At 43.7% G+C, this 14,194-nt stretch overlaps 1 protein-coding gene across 5 annotated transcripts in view; it reads left to right on the forward strand.

Annotated features, from left to right (window-relative positions):
- The window catches only part of CTNND2 (catenin delta 2), a 1,111,183-nt gene that overhangs the window by 636,128 nt on the left and 460,861 nt on the right, over nt 1-14,194 (forward strand). For all 5 annotated transcript variants that reach the window (XM_070774843.1, XM_070774845.1, XM_070774847.1 and 2 more), the window contains one exon: nt 13,177-13,747. In XM_070774843.1, coding sequence (XP_070630944.1) covers nt 13,177-13,747 — 571 coding nt within the window. The remainder of the gene's footprint in view (nt 1-13,176; nt 13,748-14,194) is intronic.

The raw sequence follows: 14,194 nt of genomic DNA on the forward strand, positions 1-14,194 counted from the left end.
TTACAGAAATCTGATAAGACACAAGAGGGAATGTCTAAAAAATATTTTTTAATTAATTAGAAAAAAGTATTTTATATACTTTCATTTATCATATATGCAAAATAGTTCTTATTTGCGTATGTAAAAACATTATATAATGTTTGAAGTATTGAGTGATGTTATTAGCATAGAAAATGTTATTAGATCTTTTTAGTCCCATTTTATTTTATTAAAATAAGAATTGGAAGCTATAGGATTTTTTTCTCTAGGTACAGATTTTTTTTTTTCTAGAAAGCATCCCATTCTTGAAAGGAACTCTCTTTTAATCTTCCCGTCTATACTGAACTCTCTCTGACCATGATACACTGATAGTGGTGGGATATATGTAATTTTGAATTCTTTGGGAGTAGATAAATGATTACAGACCTTTTTTAACCCTTCTGTCTATCCACACTTCTAGGTCTAATGGGCCAGAAATATTCATAAATAAGGGATAATTTATATTCAGATTAACTTAAGAAAGTTCTGAATTTAGCTTTTGCCAGTTTCCTATAACTTATAAGACATGTAGCTAGTACAGCAATAAAGTTCTACCCTTCTTTTATTTTTATCTTAAACTCATTTAATACTCATGCTTGGCTTCCTCTCATAAATATTTAAGACCCCTGTAATTTGAGTTAAAAACATTAAGTCAAATGAAAAAAGATCACATTTCCCATAGCTGAGCATCATGGAAAATGGAACAATCAGTATCAAGAGAAAAATCAGTTCATTATCAGCTTAACTTGTGAGCATCTTATGCACTCAGTTCATATATAGCTCTGTGAGGACTGTTAAATCAAAGCTTTCTTACTTATAAAATCAATAGTTACCATTTACTGAGACCCGGAAGTAATCTGTTTTACATACATCCTCTTATTTAATCCCCACCACATTTACATTTTAAATTTAAATTATCATTTACATCTTAAATATGCAGAAACTCAAACTCAATGCATTTAGAGGAGTTGTCAGGCACCATTTTAAGGTAGCAGCAGTAAGAATGGGAACAGAATCTTGACTAAATTGAAGCCTAATCATTTTGAGGGAGTGTTTCATAGGTTTCCTTTTATATATTGACTGTTTCAATTAAATGTATCTACAGCTTGATCCTAGTAAGAGCTCTACACATGTAGACCAGCAATATGCTGATTTATCTTCTTCCGCGTTGGAGTTCTACTTGTTGGAGTTCAATACATGGGAGTAAAACAGTAGCAGCTCAAAGGACAGATTGGGCCTCACATTAAAAGTCTGCTTTAAAGTTTAATCAGAAACTGTAACTTGGTTGTGAAGATATCAAAGCTGTGCATTTGAAGGCATCTATCAATGTGCGTATTCAAGGTGATAACTTCAGTTAGAGTCATAGGTTACTGGTTTGCACTCATTTATCTGACAGGTGGGTGGTTGCAGTCTGAATATTCAAACAAGGGGATTGTGCTAATCCACTTGGTTAACAGGATGGAGGCTACTGGTGGATTGCTGAATCCTATTTATTTTAGCAGAGCATCAGATCTGGGTACCGCATGCTGCGGTATGAAAGGCATGTTTTAGCGTGATTTCAAAATCACGTCAGAGAAATGCTGAACAAGTACACCAGCACTTTTACCCAGCATTTAGTGTGCTACCCTTGAAATAAGGAGGTCATGTGTCATCCCCGTAACATCTCCTTTGCTCAGCTTGTCCTGAGAATCCCTGTCTTCCAGTGGTTTCCCAGAGCCCTGTGACACATTCTTTTCAATATTCTAAATAGTGTTCAAGCTCACTTCTGCCAAGCTATATTGAGTTTTAGAATATCCTGTCATCATCAAGTGCCAAAAGGGCTACAAAAGTTCAAATAATGGCTCACAGATGCCAGACCAGGTTAATAAGGTCAATAACCAAGTAACACAAAAACATTTCATTTTAGGGAACCTAAAAAAAAAAAAAAGTGTAATTCTAAAGTAAAGCAAATGGTTTTCTATCTGGCTCATAAATCATGTCAGACTATAATTTCAAAAAAGTATCACAAATATTCAAAAATTCTGCTGTCAACTTTTAACCAATACTAATTTATTCAGCATGATAGATGGTTGTAGGGTTATCATCACCAGGCTTCACATCAGGCCCTGGTGCATGGTCTGCCTTGCCCTACGGTGTCAAGCTGAGTCACAAAATTACCATAGAATTCTAGTTCTCTGGCGTGACCCTAACTGAAGTCTTTGAAGGTCATTCTCCTCAAACTCTGAGATGAATTCATAGGACTCAGCTGGAGGAGAGAGTATAAGACCCTTCCCATCAGATCCCAAGGCCTTTCTGGAAAGTCACTTGAGATGATTCAGTTATGCTTTGCCCACTGCTACATTCTGCTTAGCTATCCTGCCAGCTCCCCTCCCCATCCAGGTGTGTAGACTTTCCCTCCATCACTCCCTTCTTCCTCCAAGTCAACCTTAGCCTTCGTAGCTCCTGGTTGCTGCTAAGTTGCTTCAGCTGTGTCCGACTCTTCACGACCCCATGGACTGCAGCCTACCAGGCTCCTCCATCCATGGGATTTTCCAGGCAAGAGTACTGGAGTAGGGTGCCATTGCCTTCTCCAGCTTCTGGTAGGTGCCCCCAGTCAAAATAGAGCTGTTTTTTCAGTTGCATTTATATATATACAATTTATTCCCTAACACACAGGTCCCTCCCTCCCCCAAGTTCCTCACTGGCTGAGTACTATGGGATGTACAGTCTTCCCCAAGGTCACCTAAGTTTCATTATTTCCTCATAGGGTATCCTTCTTTCTCCCTTTCCAACCTACATCCGCATTTTTCAACAGAGACTTTCTTGCTGGTTTATCACTTCCTCCAACATCCTGTTTGCCTAGGGACACTCCCTGTGCATGAACTGTGTCTCTCCTGCAAGTCGTTAGGCAAGTTTAGAGCCAGGGCACAGGCACTGGGAGGAGTCCTGTCTCTTTAGGACGCAGTGTGGTCTCCCCCCTCAACCCTAACTTTATCTAAAGAGTCCAGGCCTCAACTTTGTCACGTCCGCAAGTTTAGCTGTTAGTACTTTTCCACTCGGCCTTAGCTACTGTGTCTCGAAAATGGGCCACTTCAAGTTTTCTATTTCTTACAGTAGTCTCATCAAGTATTTCATTCCTCAGAGTGACAAAAGAAGCAAGAAACAGAGCGTATACACCTGTACACAGAACACTGGTAAAGAAGTACAGGAACCGGAAGATTTTAAAACTACTTTCATCTTGTCCAGCAGAACTGAAGTGAGCCTGTGCACCTTATAATCGTAGAAAATGCCTGCTTCCTGCAGGAGATTAAGAACTGCATGATTGTTACGTAAAAATCATACTCGAACAATGGTAGATACACTAGAAAAAGAAGTAAGCTTTTTGAGAAGCAAATGACCATTTCTTTTTGATCTGGCCTGTCTATTTAATGTGGCACTGACTTTTAAGTCTTAAAAGTTCTCATGTGCACTATATCATAATAATAAATACACCATCTGCTCACTTCTGCCAGAAGTCAATGAGTTTTGAACATTGCTTATTGGTGCACCTTCATGCTAGGTGGATGTGAAGGTCAAGGGGATGGAGAACTCTGGATGGCGGCGGGATGGACACAGGGACATGTGTGGTCCCAAGGAGGACCCAACCCTCCAATGAACACTTGCATCTTGATTGCTGAATGCAAAAAGTCACACAGATGCCTAGTTTGACATCATTCCAGTTTGCTGAAATAGGAAAGAAGTTGTTGCTGGGTGGCACCTGTAAAGAGAAAAGTCACTAAAAAACTTGGAAAACGCAAAATTGCTGAGATGTCTTTAGTGTAGAATGTATATATTTATACTGCATTTACGGGAGAAATCATGTCATTTTGTACGCTTTGTCTGGCGTATCTGTGGGAAACTCACACTTTGTTTGTAAAAGCATTTTCAAATAATTAGGTATTGGAAATCCTTTCTTAGTGCTCTGCTTTAAATTAAATTTTTACCCATTTTCTTTTTCCAGTAGAAATATATTTAATCTGGTTTCAATAGCTGAGGCATTTCTCATTGTGGGCAGTGTGTGTATGTGATTTACTATAACATTTCTTCTTCTGTGCAAATGTTTGTGTTATTAAAGTTATACTAAATGAGCCTCTTGCTGAAATAAAAGTTTTACGTATGTATTTTTGCCAAGGATCATGTTTCATAGAAAGAGTTGCCATCAAAGAGTCCCTCTTAAAGATAAATTTGTATGAGACTCATGTCATTGCTTTAATTTTTTCTTCTCTATTTTCTTTCTTCTTGGTTGTTGTTGTTCATTCACTAAATTGTGTCTGATTCTTTGCGGCCCCATGGACTGCAGCACACCAGGCTTCCCTGTCCTTCACTATCTCCCGGAGCTTGCTCAAACTCATGTCCATTGAGTTGGTGATGCCATCCAACTATATCATCCTTTGTCACCCCATTCTACTTAGTAGGCCATGGTACTGGCCACATGAAATACTTTTGAGAATATTTATTGCTAGTGACCCTAATCATACTTTTATTAAAGTGAGGTTGGAGAGAAGGAAAAACCAGTACCTAGGGTACAAAAGGCTGTACTTCGCTGTTTGTACGAGTGGCTTAGGGGCCCTGGGGCAGTGGGTCCACTTTGCTGCTGTTATTCAGTCACTAAATCGTGTCCAACTCTCTGTGACTCCTGGGACTGCAGCATGCCGGGCTTCCCTGTCCTTCACTATTTCCTGGAGTTGGTGTAGACTCATGTCCATTGAGCTGGTGATGTTGTCTAACCATCTCATCCTCTGCTGCCCCCTTCTCCTTTGGCCGTCGATCTTTGCCAGCATCCTGTCTTTTCCAGTGAGTCAGCTCTTCGCATCAGGTGGCCAAAGTAGTGGAGTTTCAGCTTCGGCATCAGTCCTAGCAATGAATATTCAGGGTTGATTTCCTTTAGCATTGACTGGTTTGATCTCCTTGCAGTCCAAGGGATTCTCAAGAGTCTTCTCCAACACCAGAGTTTGAAAGCATCAGTTCTTCGACACTCAGCCTTTTTCATGGTCCAACTCTCACATCTGTACATGACTACTGGAAAAAACCATAGATTTGACTAGATGGATCTTTGTTGGCAAAGTAATGTCTCTGCTTTTTAATGTGCTGTCTAGGTCTGTCCTAGCTTTCCTTCCAAGGAGCAATTGTCTTAATTTCATGGCTGCAATTACTGTCAGCAGTGATTTTGGAGCCCAGGAAAGTAAAATCTGTCACTGTTTCCACTTTTTCCCCTTCTGTTTGCCATGAGGTGATGGGACTGGATGCCATGATCTTTGTTTTTTTAATGTTGAGTTTTAAGCCAGCTTTTCCTCACTTCATCCCAGTGGTAATGACTTCAGGGATGGTGTGTGGACTCCCCACAGAAGTTGTCTCTTCATTTTATGTTTCATATGAGTTTTCACCTAAAGCAGTGCTCCTCAAAGGAATTGCTAAACAAGGCACTTGATGATTTTATTTGGCCATTTCTGAAATCAGATCTTTTTCACAGAACCAGGATTTTCTATCTCGGGAATTATTTAAAGAGAGGGCTTTCTTCTGAAGACAGTTTCAAAAGAGAAGTTATTGAGATTTGGGGAGCCGTGATGGTAGTGTTCAAGCAAATTGATTTTCTCCCAGAGACTCAAAGGCACAAAACTTACTTTGTGGGTGTAGATTCCTTTTAGTGGCATATTACAGGCATATTTCATCTAAGACATTGGCATTTTGGAGTTGGTGCTTTCTTCTTGTTTCCAAGTTGTGAGAGTAAGTGACTTTGTCCATAGTCCTATGTAAGCCTGGAGCTCTGCACCAACTTACCCTAATGAGTTCAGTACCTTCTCGGACATGTTAATCAGGAGCATGTAGCTGATATTACAAAATCATGTTACCAGATCCTCTGGTTTGGCAATGGATTTCTTCAAAGATGTACATAAAGATGTACACCATAAAGTCACGTATGCTGTTTTTTACTTTCACAAGTTATTCAGGCTTCTTTGCTCATCGAAAGAATGTTCCCCTGTCATTGATGTTATTTTTCTCATCATTTATTCCTCTCTGCATTGCACTCCTTCAAACACTAGCCAGACCTCTTCCCACCAAACTCACTGCTACATTCCCACATTTGGGCTCTTCTGTGGCTCTGGCCTGATGCCTCATCCTTATTTCCCTCTCCCTCTCTGCCTCTTGTGACACTGATTTTGTCCTAGAGCACCACTCTGGGCAATGACCTCCATCCCCACAACCGGGGTCACCTCCAGAGGAGAGAAACCCTGAGATGACTTATTAGGTTCACGAGTGTGAGGGGGATGCCAGGAAGATGAACAGTGATGAATACAGAGTGCTGATCGCTAGTCATTAGGCTCCCGTCTGTGAAGCCACAGAACACAGGTTCCAGCTTCCCATTGCTGACATCTCTGACCCTGCTGCCTAGCATTCTGGGCAGACATTCCTCTTGACCCAGAGTTAGGGGCCTCGCTGACGTTTCCAGGAAACTTGGCAGGTCTAAATGCATCTTCACAAGGACTGCTTGTAAATCACGGGTCTGCTTTATAAAATGTGGTTTTGCTTGGTGACACTGCTTACTCATGATCTGAAGTCAAGATTCCTTGCAGAGTTCAGGCTGTCAAGTCCCTCATGAACTGGCTGTAAGCACTGGGTCTTTGTTTTGTTTTTTTGCACATGGCCAAATCCCCAGAGAATGGGGCTTAAATAAGTTTCCAAGTTTGGAGAACTTTTCCCCCTCATCGCCCTTACATGATCTCTGCTCCTTTTATAGAAAATACAACCTGGAAAGGTCGATAGACATCTATGTGGGTGTTAAGGTCTATGCCATATTCTGGCCCAAGAACACCATGTTTAGGGGATTGGAACTTCCCAATAAAAAATAGCGTAATTGTGAGCCAGATAGTATTCTGAAACAAAAATTTTAGTTTTTTTTTTTTTTTTTTTTTAAATCTCCAAAAGAACGTCAAGATAAAATTATTCCATGTAGGAGGACTGCAGAGAGAATTTCAAGAGAAAACTTCATATTTTTACATGGAATATAATAGGCTTTTGTTAATGGATTATTGAATTAATGAGTAAATTACTGCATGGAACTTGACTACTTTTAGTTAATGGGAATAAAGTATATATTGCCTAAATTCCTACTTCAATATTCTTCCTACTACACTTTGAAAATACATTCTCTCCTTAAACACTTTTGTAAAATAGGCATAAATCCACTACATAATTACACAGTAGGATCCAGCATACCACATGTAGACATACACATTATGTAAAAATCACAACTGTAGTATATCCTAAATCTGACCCACCTGACACTCATATGTAAACTATAAAGTAGATGAAATACTTCATCTTATAAAAGAACTTTGATGAGATACATGTATCATTCATGTCTCATTAAAAAAGAAATAAGACACAATCTTTTTTTTTCCCTTGCAGTACAATCTACATAAAATGTCCATAGAAATTAGAAGTAACGTCTTATTTTTCTCTTGATCATTTTTCCATAATGGGAAGCAAGAAAGGAGCAACAAGCAATTTAACGTATACAGGACTCTGCCTATGGGAAATATTTAATCGGAGCATCTACTTAAAAATGTTCCGCTTCCTTGTCAATTTCACATAGATGGGTTCCCCACTTTGGAGGGATGGAAAAGGCAATTAAAATAGCCCTTTGGTTTGAGATTAATTCAGACTGATGGGAGTGGACAATCCCAATTGGAACTGCCCTGGTCAGTTATACATACTGTGTGATCCAGGACAATATTTGGGCTCCATCTTCTTAAAATATTTCCAAAAATTCTTATGTCATCATTTATTAAGGATCTCATCATCAATATAAAAAGTTTTCAGTGCACATCACTTGTACACACACATTTCCAAATATTATAGTAGGATGTAGTGGTCATTAGTGTTTTGTTTATTTATTTTTGATTTACAGTTTTATTTATAGTGCTAACACATGTTTCATGGGGAATTGAGCTTCCATGACAGCAAAGTAGATGAAATTCTCTGTGTGTTGAAATGTGCTTATTTTTAATCCAGTGACCTAGCCCATAATAAACCATCCTATGAATTGTATAGCTGTCTTAAAATGTATCCCTAAGAGTTGCTAAAAAGAAATTACATAATGGAACAAAACATAAACACAAGAGTGGAGACAAACTCCTAAAAGATTACTGTTCTGTCCAACCGATGCTAAAAAACAGATTTTTCTCTTTAACCAAAGAACCATTCTTAGGCACTTATTCTTGTGTAGGCTAATGTAATGGAGTATAATACCCCCAGATTATTTATTAAAAACTGCAGAGGGCCTTATATAACTGTGCAATCCAGGAAAGTAGCCACTAGACACATCTGACTATTTAAATTTAAATTAATTCAAAGTAAATATATGTTAAAATCCAGTGCATGTGTCTAGGGCCCATGCATCTATTGGCTACCATATTGGACAGTACAGATATAGAACATTTTCAACATAGACGATAACTATCTTAAAATGTATATGCAATTTTATTGTTTTATTGTGCTTAGTTGCTCAGTCATGTCTAACTCTTTGTGACCCCATGGACCATAGCCTGCCAGGCTCCTCTGTCCGTGGGGATTCTCCAGGCAGGAATATTGGAGTGGGTTGCCATGCCCTCCTCCAGGGGACCTTCCCAACCCAGGGATCGAATCCAGGTTTCCTACATTGCAGGCAGATTCTTTACCATCTGAGACATGAAGGAAGCCCCAAATTTAAATTAATTCAAATTAAATGTAAGTTAAAATCCAGTGCGTGTCTAGGGCCCAGGTGTGTACTGGCTACCATATTGGACAGTACAGATATAGAACATTTCCAGCAGAGACAATAACCAACTTAAAATGCATATGCAATTTTATTGTTTATGATGTTTTGCTTATTAAAAAGCTTACTGGCAAAATTTCACCAAGAGAGATCCTACAATATTTTAAAAGGTTTTTGAATTGCTGCTGTAGCTTGTCAACATACCTGGAAATAGTGTGGCTGTTCTCAAAACTTTTACAGATTTGAGAGCCATTTAAGAAACCTTATGAATAAGATTCAGCAGAGTTAGCACTTTTCCAACTGGAAGTTCCAACATATTAAAAGGAAAAATAAAGTATTTTCACAATTTATTCAAGGTTTCCTTAGGATCCATGTTATTCTAATACTTAAATACTAGAATGTTACACGATGTTGTTTTAATTTATATTAGTATACTTTAGTATTTATTTTATTGAAAGCTATGCTACTGTGGAAGGCTTCCCTGGTAGCTCAAACAATAAAGAATCCTCCTCTCAATGCAGGAGATGCAGGTTGGATTCCTTGGTCAGGAACATCCCCTGGAGAAGGAAATGGCAACCCACTAAAGCTTTCTTGCCTGGGAATGCCATGGACAGAGGAGCCTGGCAGGCTACAGTCCATGGGGTCACAATGAGTCGGACACGACTTAGCGACTAAATCACAATGATGCTACTGAGGGAGAAGGTATTTTTTGTCACATAGGGTTATTAATGTTATAAATCCAAGACATAACAAAAAGTATTTGTTCTCTTGTAAGCAGGGGACTCTCTGGGACCCTCGAGGCTCTTTCTTGTGAGCAAGGACCCTCGGGGTTCTTTCTCCTCCTCATGCCCCTGTGAGAAAAGTTCCCATAAATTCCCCTCAGAGGCTTTTCTGTCCCTTGCCAGCTGGGTTCTGCACAGCAGAATGTTGCTTGGGCCCCAGGAGAGCTTCCAAAGAAAAGTAAAGGAAGATGGTCACTCTCCGCAGCTTAGCAGTAATTCTCAGACTGACAGCATCTTCCAGGAGATTGTTAGAAACACAGACCCTGAGGCCCACTTCAGAGCCCTGAATCAGAATCTGTTCTAGATCAGAGGCTTGCACACTTTAAATAAGCATTGTGATCACCCTGAGAACTTGATAAAAGGCAGACCCCGGGGCCCCTTCCCCAGAGTTTCCCACTCCGTAAAGATGGGGTGAGGCAGGTGCTGCTTCTGATTGATCCGGTTGATGGATCGGGGACCACACTTGGAAAACCACTGCTCTGGGGCTGGCTCGTTCTCATACTCGTTTCTACACTGGAATCTCCTGGTGAGCTTCCCCAAAGCCTGATGCTTGAGTCCCACCTCCAGAGTCTCTGAATTAAATGGCTAGTGGATACAGCCTGAGTACTGAGTTGATTTCGCTTTTGTTTTCAAAAGCTTTCCCAACAATTATAATATGCAGCTAGGTCTGAGAAACATAGGCTATGTATTTCATGCTCAGAACTTCTCCTGGGAGGGAAACACAACTGGATGTGAGCAATCCCCTCCACCCCCACCCAATGATTCTGGATGATTCTAGACTGTATCTCTGGGATCCAGGTGAGCACACCAGCTGTGCAGAGCTTCTCCACCATGGAATCCCTCAGGTCAAAGCCTCGGGACCAGCTTTGTTAACCATTCCTTCATTTATCCCACAAACATTTATGGTATCCCTGCTATGAATCTTTCTTGTTCTAGTTACTTCTTTGTTCATCACTGAAAAAATCATGGAGCTTACATTTTACTTTCATTCTTGCTGCTGCTGCTGCTAAGTTGCTTCAGTCATGTCCGACTCTGTGCGACCCCATAGACGGCAGCCCACCAGGCTCCCCCGTCCCTGGGATTCTCCAGGCAAGAACACTGGAGTGGGCTGCCATTTCCTTCTCCAATGCATGAAAGTGAAAAAATAAAGTGAAGTTGCTCAGTCGTGTCCAACTCCTAGCGACCCCATGGACTGCAGCCCATCAGGCCCCTCTGTCCATGGGATTTGCCAGGCAAGAGTACTGGAGTGGGTTGCCATTGCCTTCTCCGTTCATTCTTAGTGAAAGTCAAAATAATTATGTTGTCATGCTGAAGAAAAACCAGAACTGGAAAGTAGTTACAGCAATAAATATACATTCTATTTGGGAAAAAAATTTTAAGTATTGCAATAGGGGGAAGAGACTTCATTTTTAGAAGTGGGCTCAATGTCGAAAACAAGGAAAAGGAGGAATTTCGACCTCTGGGTTGGGAAGATTCCGTGGAGGAGGGAATGGCAACCCACTCCAGTATCCTTGCCTGGGAAATCCCATGGACAGAGGAACCTGGTGGGCTACAGTCCGTGGGGTCACAAAAGAGTCGGACACAACGCAGTGACTAAACAACAACAGCACAGCCAGGGGGCAGGTTGCAGGTCAGCAGATGGATAATTACTACGAGGAAATGTCAGGGGAAGGGTATTCTGGCTAGACTTAGAAAGATTCTTGCTAGAACTGGACAATGCAGAGCCATGATGAGAAGAGAGTTCAGAGGTACCTGACCACAACTTGGTCAAGAAGAGAAACTTTGTCAGTGGATTGATACATGCACATACACACAAATATATAACACATATACATCATTTATAAATGCACACACATACCCACATATGTGATATATTCATGTGTAAATAAATGTGCCCCCCACACACACACCCCTCACACAGACTGTTTTTTAACAGACTCTGCTGCTGCTGCTAAGTCACTTCAGTCATGTCCGACTCTGTGTGACCCCATAGACAGCAGCCCACCAGGCTCCCCCGTCCCTGGGATTCTCCAGGCAAGAACATTGGAGTGGGTTGCCATTTCCTTCTCCAATGCATGAAAGTGAAAAGTGAAAGTGAAGTTGCTAGGTCGTGTCCGACCCTCAGCAACCCTATGGACTGCAGCCTACCAGGCTCCTCTGTCCATGGGATTTTCCAGGTAGGAGTACTGGAGTGGGATGCCATTGCCTTCTCCTCTAGGACACTCTTAATAGAGGATTTTGATGTTGCTCAATTAAGAGCTTCACTTGAAACTGACACTCTAGATAAAATTCGGAACATGGCATTGTGTGCGGATGGAAGTGCCCAGTCTGCTACTTGCCAGTTGCCATTCCAAAGCTGGTGGAGAGGCAAAACTGAAACTTTTAATAACGGAAAACATCTGTTCAGTGTCTCTCCCCCTCATCCCTCCATCTCACGCGGGTCCTCCTCCCCACCTGTTTCCCACCCCTAATTTCAAATACTGCGTTCCCGCTTTCTCTCTTTCTGTGGACAGTCCTACCTCCTTTTCACACAGGCCTGCTCTCAAAAACTTTTCTGCTCCTCCGGGAAAGCCTGGAAGATCCCAGAGGTCCGGCCCAGAAGTGGTTGACAATGTAGTGTTTTCATTCGAATGCAAATTTGTCTCTGGACCGGATTCAAGGAAAGTGCTTTCCCCTCCAACTGTCTCTCCAGCTCCACCCCGACCCTTGTTGTCTTTTGTGTTCTTGTAAATAAATGAGAGGCGATTGGCTTTCAGTGTGAAGACACAGCTGCAGGGGGCTCTTAAAAGCGAGCTGGAGAGAGAGAGATGCTAAAAGATTTGGAGCCTGGCGTTAAAATCTAGAAAAGGGAGGCTTTTTTTTTTTTTTTTTTTTTTTAAGTCTGTCCATTTACAATCGTTCTGCTTCCTCTGGACATGCTTTTTGTAAAGCCTGAAAGCCCAAGCATATTTATTCCGACTTCATTATCTCCCCCTCCTTTTAACTTATCCACAAAGAAGAGTCAACGGGAAAATGACAACAGAATAAACTCCACGAAGTTATGTTTATTTCTTACGGTTCTCCAGATAAGTATGCGACTAGGTCATTCTCAGTAGAGACTGTACCCAGTGAAATACCCTGTGCGGGTCGGGGGGCGCTGGCTGGGTAGGGGTGGAGAGAAGGCTGAACGCCTGAATTTCTCAAAGGAACAGACCCTGGTTGTCTTCAGGTAACCTGCTGAGTGGCCTTTTCAAAGCTTCCGGGGACTAAAATGCGATGCCTCTGCCCTTCCAGAAACCTCTGAGATGTATAAGCAGCATCCTTGTCCCACTTGTCGGAGGGGGTCCCCCATCCCATCCCCTGGTCAGCCGCCCTTTGCTCCCCGGTTTTTTCCTCTTTTTTGTGGGTGGGGGGAGATGAGCTCCCCTCCCGAGCGGCTGCAGGGGCGCCCGCGTCTCCTCCCGGCCCCCCGCACCCCCCACGCCGTGCGGCTCGACTTCCAGGGTCCCGCGCGCCCCGAGCCGCCCCGGGGGTCGCCGGGGCCGGGCGGTTCGGGGCGCGCAGGGAGGCTCCCTCCGCCTCCCGCTGGCTAAGAGCGCGTGTTCTCTGCTCTCCCGCGCACAGGGCACCACCAGCCGCGCGGGGCACCTGGCGGGGCCGGAGCCCGCGCCGCCGCCGCCGCCGCCGCCGCCGCGGGAGCCGTTCGCACCCAGCCTGGGCAGCGCCTTCCACCTGCCCGACGCGCAGCCCGCCGCCGCCGCCGCCGCGCTCTACTACTCGAGCTCCACGCTGCCCGCGCCCCCGCGCGGGGGCTCCCCGCTGGCCGCGCCCCAGGGCGGCTCGCCCACCAAGCTGCAGCGCGGAGGCTCGGCCCCCGAGGGCGCCGCCTACGCCGCGCCGCCGCGCGGCTCCTCGCCCAAGCAGTCGCCCAGCCGCCTGGCCAAGTCCTACAGCACCAGCTCGCCCATCAACATCGTCGTGTCCTCGGCCGGCCTGTCCCCGATCCGCGTGACCTCGCCCCCCACCGTGCAGTCCACCATCTCCTCCTCGCCCATCCACCAGCTGAGCTCCACCATCGGCACGTACGCCACCCTGTCGCCCACCAAGCGCCTGGTCCACGCGTCCGAGCCGTACGGCAAGCACTCGCAGGAGCTGTATGCCACGGCCACCCTCCAGAGGCCGGGCAGCCTGGCAGGTAAAGGGCTCGCCGCTTGGCACCCCCACACCCTGGGGGGTGCGGGGGGCCAACTGGGCGCGCGGTGGGGGACCCTGCGGGAGGCAGGCAGACAGACGTGGGGCTGGAGCAGACTCGGGCTGGGCTTGTTGGTGGGCAGGTGTTTAGCATCCTCTGAAAGCAAGGGAAGCGGAGGGCGTCCCTAGACAGGCTGTTAACTAGCATCTGAACTCAAATCTACCCGTTGCTTCTGTTTGGAAGTCATGCATTCTCGCAAACTCGAGTGTTTTCTTTCTGTCTCTCCGTCTCCCCTCTCTCGCTCTCTCTGTCCCTTCCACCCCGCCTCCAATCTGCAGATATCCATCCTTTAAGTCACATTTAATAAGCAGTCACAAAGACCTGTTGAATGTATCCAGAAAAAAAGAGCACAGAGAATAAAAACGACAGTGTTTCCATGATCACCTGTAG

Source organism: Bos indicus, chromosome 20 (genome assembly GCF_029378745.1).
Source record: "Bos indicus isolate NIAB-ARS_2022 breed Sahiwal x Tharparkar chromosome 20, NIAB-ARS_B.indTharparkar_mat_pri_1.0, whole genome shotgun sequence".
In the NCBI taxonomy this organism is placed as follows: Eukaryota; Metazoa; Chordata; class Mammalia; order Artiodactyla; family Bovidae; genus Bos; species Bos indicus.